General features: G+C 44.8%; 1 protein-coding gene across 1 annotated transcript in view; it reads right to left on the bottom strand.

The window, feature by feature from the left end:
- Window positions 1-8,251, bottom strand: part of Baz1b (bromodomain adjacent to zinc finger domain 1B) — a 61,314-nt gene extending 53,063 nt beyond the window's left edge. Inside the window, exon 1 of the mRNA XM_051205025.1 lies at window positions 7,735-8,251. Coding sequence (XP_051060982.1) covers window positions 7,735-7,841 — 107 coding nt within the window. The 5' untranslated portion in view covers window positions 7,842-8,251. The remainder of the gene's footprint in view (window positions 1-7,734) is intronic.
- Between the last annotated feature and the right edge of the window lie 4,655 nt (window positions 8,252-12,906).

The raw sequence follows: 12,906 nt of genomic DNA, 5'->3' as shown, positions 1-12,906 counted from the left end.
ATTAACTAGTTGTTCTGTGACTTTCCCACCATCCCAACTGGAACTCACGATCAGCCAACCATACTCAAATTCAGACAGCAAGTAACTACTTTACTTCTGTGCTCCAATAGTAACAGATGCTATACAAGAAAACAAACTGAGCTGCAACTAGAGTCAGCTGCCAATCCTAATGCAACATGCTTTATCTTGGCTCCAAAGTTTTAAAGCCAATAGTGGCACTCGGTTGTAATCCCAGCACTGAGGAGGAAGGGGCAGGAAGATCAGGAGCTCCAGGTCACCCTCAGTTACTCAAGGAGTTTAACACCAACTTGAGCCATATAAGCCCTATATGGCTATGGAGTCAGTAGCCTCTAAACTCTATTTTAGATTTTAGGTCACCAAAAGAAGTCACTCATTCCCTAGTAACCACTCACAGAAAATGTCAATTGAGGTTTTTGTTTCAGCAAACTGCTGTATATGTAATTGAGACAAAATGTCAAAGTAATTCTCAAAAGGTTAAGCAATCTATAACTGATAAGATTATTTTTCAAATCCTAGACTATTCATTATGCATTTACTTTTCATGACTTCAAGAACTACTCTCACCACAATACGCTGCTTTATTCTCTTTAGCCTAGTAATGTTTATTTCTTTCTAAAGTACCTGACTTTGATGGCTTAAATGAGAATGGACCCCATTAGGCTCATATATTTGAATGCTTGCTCATTAGGAAGTGATGCTACTTGAAAAGGATTAGGAAGTGTGACCTTGTTGGAGAAAGAACTGTCATTGGGGGTGGGCTTTGGGGTTTCAAAACCCAAAGCTAGTCCCAGTGTCTTGCTCTTGCTGCTGCCTGTGGATCTAGATATGGAAATCTCACCTTCTCTGTCATTATGTTCCTGCCATCCTCCCCATCATGACAATAACGGACTAAACCTCTGAAACTGTAAGCGAGCCCTAATTAAATCCTTTCTGTTGTTAAGAGCTGCTGTAGTCATGGTGTCTCTTTACAGCAATAGAACACTGATAGTCTGAAAGAAGTGGCCCAACAGCCGGGCACACTTTTTATCACAGCACTCCAGAGGCAGGCGGATCTCAGTGAGTTGGAGGCCAGCCTGGCCTACAGAGTTAGTTCCAGGATACTCAAGGCTGTTTGTTATACAGAGAAACCCAGTCTCGGGAAGGAAAAAAGCAAGTAGCCCAACAACATATGAAGGTTTAAATAGCATAACTAAAGGGGCTGGATAGAAGACTCTGTGGTTCAGAGCACCTGTTGCTCTCGTAGAGGACCTAGGTTCAGCTCCCAGAATCCAAATTCACAACCATCTACAGTTCCAGGAAACCCAACACTCTTCTGATCACCAGACACTAGACATGCAGGTGGTGCCTATACACACATGCAGTAAAAACACCCATACACATAAATTAAAAAACAAAGAAACAAGAAACCATGTAACTAAAGATGGACATGGTGGTATACACTTATAATTCCAACATTCTAGAGGTTTCAGCCTATCACACACACACAAGTATAGTCCTAAGAGTGCTAATAAAGCCAACTTTTTTAATTTTAGATTTATTTTATATATCTGGATGTACACCTGCATGCCCTGTGGTTGCTGGGAATTGAACTCAACACCTCTTGAAGAACAGCCAGTACTCCTAACCACTGAACCATCTCTCCAGCCCCCTAAAGCCAACTCTTAGATTTGCTTCTTAATGATATCTTCTCTCTTTGGATCATACTGCCAATCAATTAACTCTAATATGGCATAATCAATTATATTGAATTAACTGGGCATTGTCATACATTTGTAATCTCAATACTTGAGGGGTTGAGGCAAGGAAGACTGCCCCAATTTCAAAGCCAGCCTATCTATATGAAAACTTTGAAACCAGCATGGACTATAATTAAACAGAAAAATAAACTCCATCAAAACTACAACTTTGGGAGCTGAAGAAATGACTCAGTGGTTGAGAGTACAGGCTGCTCTTCCAGAGGACCTGGGTTTTATTCCCAGCACCCACATGGTGGCTCATAACCATCCCTACCTAACTCTAGTTTCCAGGGGTCTGTCCCCCTCTTCTGGGTTCTGAGGGTACCAAGCATATACATGGCGCACAGACATACATACAGGCAAAACATTCATAAAAATATACATAATAACTTTTTTTATTTTAAAGATTTATTTAGAGCTGGGCCTGGTGCATGCCTTTAAACCCCAGCACTCAGGAGGCAGAGGTAGGCTGATCTCTGTGAGTTTGAGGCCAGCCTGGTCTACAAAGTGAATTTCAGGATAGCCCTGTCTCAAAAAACCAAAATCAGCCAGGTGGTGATGGCACACGTCTTTACAGAGAAAGGCTGTCTCAAAAACAAAACAAAACACCAAAACCAAGAGAAAATATTTATTCAAAGCTATAACCTAATTCCATTTACAGTTACCCAACTCTTCAAACATGCTCAGCTTAATCTAAGGGCCAAATATACTATACAAATAACAGTCCCTCGTTAAGGCATCTAAGAGTTCTTGTAGCATACCAGATAACTCCAAAGACAGTTGTTTCTAAAATACAGAGAATATGACAACTAATACACACAACAAAAATATGAATCTACAGCAGGTTGTTGGTAGCTCCAGTTCCTGCTTGAATCCCAGTTTTACTTAACAGATCATCCTATGGCCAGCCAAATAATACCAAAAGCTGTTAGCTGGGTATGGTGCGGCACACCTGCAGTTCCACCAGTCCGGAGGCTAAGGCTGGAGGGGCCACCTAAAGTTCCCGGGCAACTTAGGCAACAGAGCTGAGCTCCAGGCCAACCAGAGCTAAATAAGACATATACTAAGTGTCTCAAAACCAAGTAAGAACCAACCTGTATTTCATTAAGCCAGACTATAACTCAAAACATAAAACAGGGTTGGCAGCCGTTGGCATATGCCTTTAATCCCAGCACTCAGGAGGCAAAGGCAGGAGGATCTCTGTGAGTTCAAGGCCAGCCTGGTCCACAGAGTGAGTTCCAGGACAGGCTCCAAAGCAATACAAAGAAACCCTGTCTCAAAACAAACAAACAAAAAAACCCAAAACAGGGTTGGATTGGACATGGGGGCATATGCCTTTAGTCCTAGCACTCAGGATGCAGAGACAGGCTGATCTCTGAAATTTGAGGCCAGCCTGGTCCACATAGTGAATTCTAGGACAGTTAGGGCTGCATAATAAGACCCTATCTCTATTAAAAAACAAAACAAAAACCAAACAAACAGGGCTAGAGAAATAACTCAATGATTAAGAGAACACCAATTGCTCTTCCAGAGGACCCAGGTTCAATTCCTAGCACCCACACAGCATCTCATAATTGTCAGGAACTACATTCCCAGGGGATCCCACCCTTTCTTCAGACCTCCACAGGTACCATGCACACACTTAGTGTAATTCATTCATGCAGATAAACACTCAGACACATAAAATATAATAAATCAAAAGCAGCAAAGGCAAACACTATATATACCAAACCTGATTCTAATAAACTAATGTTCTAGCAAGAGTGCCTTGCCTATGGAACTCCCATATCAAATACCCCAGATTCAAAGGTATAGTGTAATTGATACGATAATGATAATTCAATCATTAAATGCATGTGTTATCTGCAACTTCCAGTTTTCTTTAAGATTAAAAAAAATTGTGTGTGGGGATGTCTGTGAACATGAAAGCATGAATGAAAGCATGCTATGTATGTGTAGTACCTACAAAAGCCAGAAGAGGGTATTATATTCCCTCAGAGCTGGATTTATACTCGATTGTGAGCCTGCAATCTGGAGTCCTCTGGTAGGGCCTCAAGTACTCTTAACACTGAGCCATCTCTCCAGTCCTTTTGTTTTTGAGACAGGGTCTCCTTGTACCCAGGCTGGCCTAAAACCCCCTTTCCTCCTGCCTCCGTTTCAGAATGCTGGCATTATAGCCATGAACCACGAATCAGCTTCCACTGTATTCAATGAAGAGTACAAAGTACCTTCAAGAACACACTGACTCACTGCTTTAAGTTAAAATAGAAAAATGTGCTGTAACTATATATGCAATCAAAATAAAGAGGAAATTAATCTTGTTAAAAATATAACCATAAATATAAATTGAGGAGTGGAAATACTTCAAATACAGCTATTGCTCAACCATACATCTGCTCTCCTCTACGGAACCACTAATAGCCTCATAAAGAAACATGCCAACCAGCAAGCCGGTCTCTAAACCACCCTCAAAGTATTCCCACTTCTGGAATTTTCCGGGAGAGGTATTCACTCTAAATATGATCCATTTTAAAGAATTCCTCTGTTAAAATGTTCTAAATACTGGCATAGGAAATTCTAAAAGAAAGAATGTTTATTGAATACATATCATATAAAGTAATTCAGGTTTCAGTTTTCATTAAGAAAATGTCCACAGGACTAGGAAAATGGTACTTTGATGCCTGCCTAGCATGCTCCACAGTGTACACCATGGCATACACATGACCACATACTCACTCCCACCAGACAATAAATAAATAATATATAAAGCCTTTGTTAATAGTTCTAAATTAGGAGGCTATGGCCATTTTTTTGAATGGCTCAGTATACCCCTTACACCTGGAATTTATGTCTTTTATAAGTATTTATTATACTGCACTAGAATCAGACTGAAAAACAAAATCCACCTCTGATAATATTAGTATTACCATCAATAGTTCAAAAACAACCAATAGCTAGGTGTAGTTCCATACAATTTTAATCCTATGATTCAGGAGGCAGACACAGGCAAATTTGTGAGTTTAAGAACAACCTGGACTACATATGAATTCCAGGCCAACCAGTCCTACATACATAGTGAGAACCCTGCATCAATAAAAAAATAAATAGATAAATGAATAAATGACATATAGAGAGACTATATTAGAGTTCCAGAAGTAAACTTTTACTCTACTGGTATCATGGAAATTGCTTTTAAAAATATTGTACCTTTGAAATAATGTACTTAGTAGACCTAAACACACCTTACATCATCTAATTACATCTTATATCACAAACTGATGGAGCAGACTAATACTTCAATAAATTGGGAGGGGGATGCTGGAGAGATAGATGGCTCAGCAGTTAAGAGCACTTGCTGTCTTTGCAAAGGATCTAGGATTAGTTCTCAGCTAATAACCATCTATAGACATACATGTGGTACATATACGTACACGCAGACAAAACACTCATGCACATAAAATACATACATCTTAAAAACAATTAATTCAAATTTTTATCAAAGGAGGAGTTGGGGCATGGTGGCACAAGACTATGATCATAGCACCCAGAAATCCTTCACTTGGAAGGCTGAAGCAGGATTAAAGAGCTCAAGGACAACATGGGCTGTGTCAGACACTGTAGATCAGTACAGCACGTACTCAGCACATGCAAGGCCCTGGTTTCCATCCCTAGTATCACAATTCCTTGTTCTCCCCTTAAATTTACAGTGGCATGCCTGAAGGAACACTGGATTGTAATACCAACTCTCATCATTTATACTCAGTGTATGACCTTAAACACACCAACTTCAATTCTCTTGGGCCCCTCGGCAAGCAGACAGGAGATCTAGACACCTCTAAGCTCAGAGAATAGGCATGCATCATCAAAAATACCTACATAGAGGCCAGGCATGGCAGTGCACACCTTCAATCCCAACACTTAAGAGGTAGAGGCAGGCAGATCTACATGAGTTTCAAGCCAGGTTGGTCTACAAAATGAATTCCAGGCCTGACAGGTCTATACTGTGTGAGAAAGGAAAAAAAAGCCTACACCAGCTATAGTCAACAGTGACTTAAACGCAGAGGACCTGGGTTCAATTCCCAGCATCTACAGATCAGCTCACAATCATCCGTAACTCCAGTTCCAAGGGATCAAATCCTTTCATTTGGCTGCCAGAGGAACCAAAAACACAAGTGGTACACAGATACACATAAAGGCAAAACATTCATACAGATAACATTAAAAGGGAGGGGAAAAGCTCCTTTTCCAAGACTCACTGCAAGTGAACACTGGGATTCAGAACTGATGCTAACAAAAATGGAGTTCTCTGGCTGCTGCCGGGGTTAAGGCCTACAAGCCATGCTACAGGGGAGGCTGAAGCAGGAGAACCAAAAGTTCAGAGCCAGACTCAGCAATTTTAATGATGCCCTGACTCAGAATAAAAAAACAGAGGGCTATGGATGTAGGTGCAAGACCCTAGGTGCAATCCCCTAACATGGAGGGGAAGGGGAGTGAAATTATCCTAATTATTCAAAACACTGTATTAAAGTCATGATGAAGCTGAGCAGGTGGACATCTGCAATCCCAACACTTGGGAGGTTGAAGCAGGAGAAACAGGCATTCAAGGCCAGCTTCCAACACGTAAGTCAGAAGTCATTCTGGGCTACAAGAAAATTAAACATGAATGAAGCAAAGGCCAAGAGTAAATTAAAATAGCTCACCAGAACCTTTTCTGATCTACAGGTACAGCAGAAATCACACAAAATCTAGTCTTTTCAAAGGAATCAGAATGATAAAAGTAGCAGTACATGTAAGTTTGATATAGAAACCTATCTTTTTTTTTTTAAACAAAAGCCTTAAAAGATTTATCTGATAGCCCCCCCAATCCACGCCCCCCCCAAAAAAGTGACACAACTTTTAACTATGCTTGGTCAAAAAACCATAAAGCAAAGATTAGAAATACAGAGACTTCCTATTTTAAAGCACCAGATTCACATTCCTAAAACAAAAACGTTAGGGATGTCTCAGTATTTTTTCTACTTTTAACTGTACTGAATGACGGCACAGGCTTGTAAGGTTGACCAAGCTGAGTAAGGCAGGTTTACTGCCGGCTATGTAATTGGTTTAAAGACAGCATGAACATAGTAAGAACTGGTCTCAATCAATCAACAAATGAAAAAGTGAATAAATAAATAAAAATATTGGAAAAAGAAAGAAACGGAAATAAAGCAAGGAAGCAGGAGATCAGGAATTCAAGTCCAGTCTTGAGTGCATACCGAGTTCGAGGCCAGTCTGATTACACAAAGCATTCTCTCAAAAAGGAAAGAAAAATGAAACTTCTAAATGTCAAACCTGTTTGTTCCCTGGGGGGGGAAAAAGGCCACTAGTATCATCAAGGTACCTTTCTGCTCCCTCCCATATTCAGCGGATGAGAAGTAAACGCCAGGTTTTGCGATTTACGGTTCTGTCAGTTCATCGCTGGCCTAAAGTCCACTTCGCAGGAGAAAAACAAAACCCACAACCATCACCAGTGTCCCCGCACGGCCCAGACAAGACGCCGTGGAGGCTTGTGCTAGCCGGATCACGCGGCCGCGCAGGTACAATTTCAAAAACTTAGACCGTTTCATTTATATGAAAGGAGAGAAAGAAAATGCGCATCGGAAACCCGGCTGCCCTCCCCTAGTCACTTAGGGCCCGAGGCCAAGTTGGGGAGGAGGGAATTGGTGCTGCGATCGTCACCGAGGCCCCGGGGACAAAGTAAGAGGGAAAGGATGGGGGCGCGCAGTTCCGGGAAGGAAGGCTGGAGACGGCCGGATGGATTCCGGCGCGGCGATCCCAGCCCGGCGAGACAGGGCCCACGCGTCGCGGCCCGCGGATGGCCCGGTGCCGTGACAGCTGCCCCGCGAGCCGCGCGCGGCCCATTCGCATCTCGCCATCTCCATCTCTCGCCCTGCGCAGCCGCGGCCGGGCGTCCACATCGCGCACAGAAAAAGGATACTCCCGGGTGCGGAAGGCCTCCTGAGTGTGCGGGATGGTGAAGAGCGGCTCCTCTCCCGGCAGCGGTTTCACCAGCGGGAAGGGCTTGCGGCCCAGCAGCGGCGCCATCGCGGCAGCGGAGGAGACGGAGCTTCCGCCGGAGGCCTGGCCGCTCCGCCGCGCAGCGCTAGGCCCCGGCGGCTCGGAGCGAGCGAGCGAGCGAAGCGCCTGGCTCCCGGGGCGATGGGGGAGGGGAGGGGTGAGAGGGCGGCGCGAACTCCGGCTTCCCTCAGAGCTGGCGGGACCGCGCCACGGCCATGGAAGCAAGGGGAACGCCGCGAGGGGAAGAAACCGGGAGGTTCTCCTCGCTCCTTCCGGCGGCTTTCACCTCACGCCGATCTCCGCCGCGGCGGCCGCTAGTCACGACTCCTCTCCAGCGGGCACGGGAGGAAATTATTGAAAAATGGCGGGAGATTCCCTTCCTCCCCCCGCTACCGGGCCAGCACACAGACTAACTTGCTCCTCCGTGGCGCCCTGGGGCGGATGCTCCGATAGGCGGAGGGCTGGTCGGCGTTCATAGTCTATTGGCTCAGAGCGACTGCCGCTCCGCGCTCCAGTCCCGCCCCCTGGGCCCCAGCCACGTAGTTTGGTTGCGACGCACTAGAGGGCAGTCTGGAAAGGTGAAAGGTCACGTTATGTAAGAGCCGGTGACTGGCGTGCGGGCCTCCAGTGGCGGACTTAAAAAGTAATGGCACAGTGAGGAAGAGGGGGAGGACGAAAGGTGGAGGACTCAAAGAGGTCAGAGCAGAAAGCCCTGTCATAGATACAGACATTGCGCCATCTGTCACTGACGGCGACACCGACATCCGGGCACCCACTGTCCGTGTGGTGCGCCGGAAGGGGGAGGGGGAGCGCGCGGCCAGGGGCTTTGTCTTTCCACTCGAGCTCCGCCCCCTTCTTAAAGGGGCCGTGCTCGGCCACGCCCGGGAATACGCGGGTGGAGCTGTGCTGGGCGGGAAGTAACTGAGGCCCTCCCCAAACATTAGGCTTTAGGGCCACTGAGCTCGACCATCCCATTTGGTCGCGGAACGGTTATTAGCAGTTGGCATGTTTCTAAGAACTTACAAGGAAGGATAATGTAGAAGATTCTTTTAAACAGGAGCTGCAGGGCTGGCTCGGATTAAGATCGTGTACTCTTCTTTCGGAGGACCCAAGTTCAAATCCCAGCATCCACATTAGGTAGCGCGAAACTGCCTGTGACAACAGCTCCAGGAGTTCCCATTCATTCCTCTTGCATCCTGGGGCAACAGTACTCAAGTGCACATTACACCCATACCAAGCGCGCGCACATGCACAATTAAAAATAAATCTTTACAAAAAGTAAAGTAGCCGGGCGTTGGTAGCGCACATCTGTAGTCCCAGAATTTGGGAGGCAGAGACAGGCAGAGGGATCTCTGTGAGTTCAAGGTCAGCATGGTCTACCGAGCTAGTTCCAGGACAGGCTGCAAAGCAATACAGAGAAACCCTGTCTCGAAAAACAAAACAAAACAAAAATAATGTTGAAGGATAATGTAAAAGTTTCTTATATGTAATATATGTTATATGTATACATATATATTATATATACATGAGGGTACATGCTTCTGAAGCTGGAAGATTCTGAGTTTCTACAAAGAGTCTTACAGGCCAGCTGGCTGAATATCAAGACCCTGGCACAAGAAGTAAATAAGTAAAATTATATTAAAGAACATATAAAGATATTGGGGCTGGAGAGGTGGCTCAGTAATTAAGAGCACTTCTTATTCTGATGTACAGCATTCACATTGAGGGCCCATAGCTGCCTGGAACATATACAAAGCCCCCATGTGCATAATTTAAAATAAAATTAAAGAGGTCTAAAGAGATGGTTTACTGGCAGGGCATTGGTGGCATATGCCTTTAATCATAGCACTTTGGGGTTGAAGACAAGCCAGGCTCTGAGTCTGAAGACAGCCTGGTCTATAAACAACGTTCCAGGATGGCCAGGGCTACAAAGAAAAGCCCTGTCTTGAATTAGAAACAAACAAACAAACAAGAAAACAGACTGCTCTTGCAGAGGGTCTGACTTGAGTTCCAGTGTCCACATAGGATGTTCACAACTGCTTGTTACTCCAAAGGGAATCTAGTGTCCTCTTTTGGACTCTGAAGGCACACACACACACACACACACACACACACACACACACACACACTGCACATAATTAAAAACTAAGTGCATAGTGAGAGTCTAAAATCAATAATAACAATAATAAATTTAAAATTACAGAACTGGAGAGATGGCTCAAGATTAAGTTTGCTCTTTCAGGGGACCAGAATTTGGGTCCCAGCACCCACATGGAGGCTTACAAATGTCTGTAACTTCAATCCCAGGGCATATGACGCCCTCTTTTGGTCTCCACGGGCATTGCACACGTACTGAGCATAGACAGACAAAACATACATACACATAAAATAAAATAATAGAGCTGGAGAGATGTGGATTTGACACCTAATGCTCATGAAGATCAGAATCCCAGCACTGGGGAGGAGAGGCCAGTAGATTTGTGAGTTCAAAGCCAGTCAGGACTATGGCCTGTCTTAAAAGTGGGGACAGGGAACAGGGAAAGAGATGGAAAGGGGAAATAAAAACAAAAAAAGGAAAAGTAAAGAAAAAGGTCATTACTTTTACTGGGTTTCCTGGGACTCACAGGCATGCTGCCTCAGTCTCCCCAGCTGCAACGGCTTGATTGCTTCAGCGCCTTCTGAAGTCCTTTCTCCCCTTGTCCCAAGCACGTCCCCTTTCAGTCGATTGTCAGGCCTTTTTATCAATGCTTACTATAGCATATATTATTTACCTGTAATTACATAATAACAGGTTTCATCGTAACATTTTACCGCTTGTCTGTCATGTTTTTATGTTTATCGTTTCCTTATTTGGGGTGGGGCATGGGTGCTACTGTGCACATGGGAAAGTCAGAGGACAATTCAGCAGGAGTCAGTCCTCTCCAGCCATGTGGATCCTGGGGATTGAACTCAGGCCCTCAGGTTTGCCAGCAAGCACCCCACTGAGCCATCTTTGCAGGCTCATGGTATATATTTTGATCATACTCACTCCCATTACCATCTCTGGTAAAAGGTGTGTGCCCCAACGCCCAGCTCCCTGTGAGTCTTCATTCTGAACTAAAACCACCCAGCAACCATTGATTCTTATAGATCCCCAGGGAGGGGCAGAGCCTTTGAATCCCTCCCCAACTATGACAAAATCCTGATGGGTCCAGTCTTTTTAAAGTTCTTATGCAGTCACAACTCAAGGCTTTTGTTTTATTTTTGAGACAGGCTTCCTTTTAAGCTAGGCTGGCCTCTAATTTACTGTGTAACTGAGACAATGACCTTGAACCTCTGGTCACCACCACCCAGAGCTGGGCTCCCAGGTGTGCTATGCTCAGTTTCTGCTGTTCAGCTGTTCAGATGCAAGGCTTCATGCATGCTAGGCAAGCTCTCCACCAGCTGAGCTACACCCCCGTGCAAGAATTTTTTTAAATTATAATTTTAGCATGATTACTCATTCAATGTATCCTCTCTCCCATTTGAATAAACAAATTAATACTAAAGGACAGAGATTAAAGTTGGCAGTTCCAAGACATCCTCTACAGACCTCCTCCTGTGTCTGTTCCCAGTCAGCAGTCCCTGTTTTCCTGCTGGGAAAAGCACCATTTAGAGATGCCCATCTGTTGGCTTCCTCATGCAGTCCCTCACAGGACATGGACCCAGCCTAGGGCTTGCCTTGTGCTCTGCCCTCATTCTGCATGGACCCCTTCACAGAAAGCAGTTCAACTTCCACCTGGTCCCTTCCTGTCCTATTGGTCTCTCAAAACATCTCAAACCTGGGGCATGGTGGTGAGACCCTATACTCTGAGAACTTGAGAAATGGAGCTATATAGCAAGTTGGCAGCTAGCCTGAGCTAGCTGAGGCTCTGTCTTAAAAACAAACAGCCAGGTGAAATGGCACACACCTTTCACCCAGCACTCAGGAAGCACAGGCAGACAGATGTCTGAGAGTTCCAGGCCAGCCTGGTCTATATAGTAACTAGACCAGCCAGGACTATATATCGAGACCTTGCCTCAGAAAAACAAGCTAAACCAAATAGGACAAAAAGAACAAAACTAGGGTTGGTAAGGTAGCAGAGGTAAGGTACTTTCTGCAAGCCCAAGGTCTTCTATTCACTTCAGTCCCTAGGACCCTCATATTAGGAGGGGGACCAGCTCTTCAAGTTGTCCTCTAACTGTCACACACAAAGAATAAATGGATAATGAAACAAACCCCTTCCTATACTCTGCAATCCTAATTCTATGGGCACAACTTGAACCTCTTTCTTATGTAGTGGTTAGCAGCCAGGGGGCAACCAGATGATGTCCAATCTATAGCCTTAACATTTTATAGCTAGCTAGCTCCCTTTCTTGCCTTCCCAACAGTCTCCTACTTGGGGGTTTTATTTCTGGCTTAAACCATATTAGAATGACTTCCTGCTTTAAGTTTTCTCTGGTGAGAGGGCAGCAAAATGACACAGCTGGTAAGGGGACTTGCTATGGAGTCAGAGGACCTGAGCTTGATTCCTGGACCCACAAGGCAGAAAGTGAACTGACTGGAGGTTGTCCCTGGCTTCCACTGACACACTATAGTGAGATATTCACTCTGTGTGAACCTGTTGCACTGACTATGCGCTCCACCTCGTCCTACGGGAGCTCTCCAGCCCTCTTGGTGAGGTCAATGTCCACTTTCCTCAACACCACATGAGCATATCTCTGCCCCACACCCTTAATGGTGGTGATGGCAAAGGCTGTTTTCTGCCTCCCATCGATGTTGGTGTTGAGTACTGGCAGGATGTGCTGGAACTTCTAAGGGATCACTAGAGACATGGCGGTAGCACAATAGGCGGCATGTAGGCCTCCCGTGGAAGCCAATTGGGTAAGGCAGAAACTTTAATCGTAAATTTAATTGTAACAACGTGCTTAAATTTAAAGAAAGAAAACCAGATCCAACTCCAAAGCCAGCATTGGTCCACATGAACTGGGACTAACTAGATAGTAAAGAGAAATAGATTTCTGTATAGAAATGGTTCACTAGAATTAAATATTTTTACCATAACACTATATTCCATGCACACACATGCACAGA

Source organism: Phodopus roborovskii, unplaced genomic scaffold, assembly GCF_943737965.1.
Source record: "Phodopus roborovskii unplaced genomic scaffold, PHOROB, whole genome shotgun sequence".
NCBI lineage: Eukaryota > Metazoa > Chordata > Mammalia > Rodentia > Cricetidae > Phodopus > Phodopus roborovskii.
Note: the sequence above shows the minus strand (reverse complement) of the source record. Positions and strands in the feature narration are given on the sequence as shown.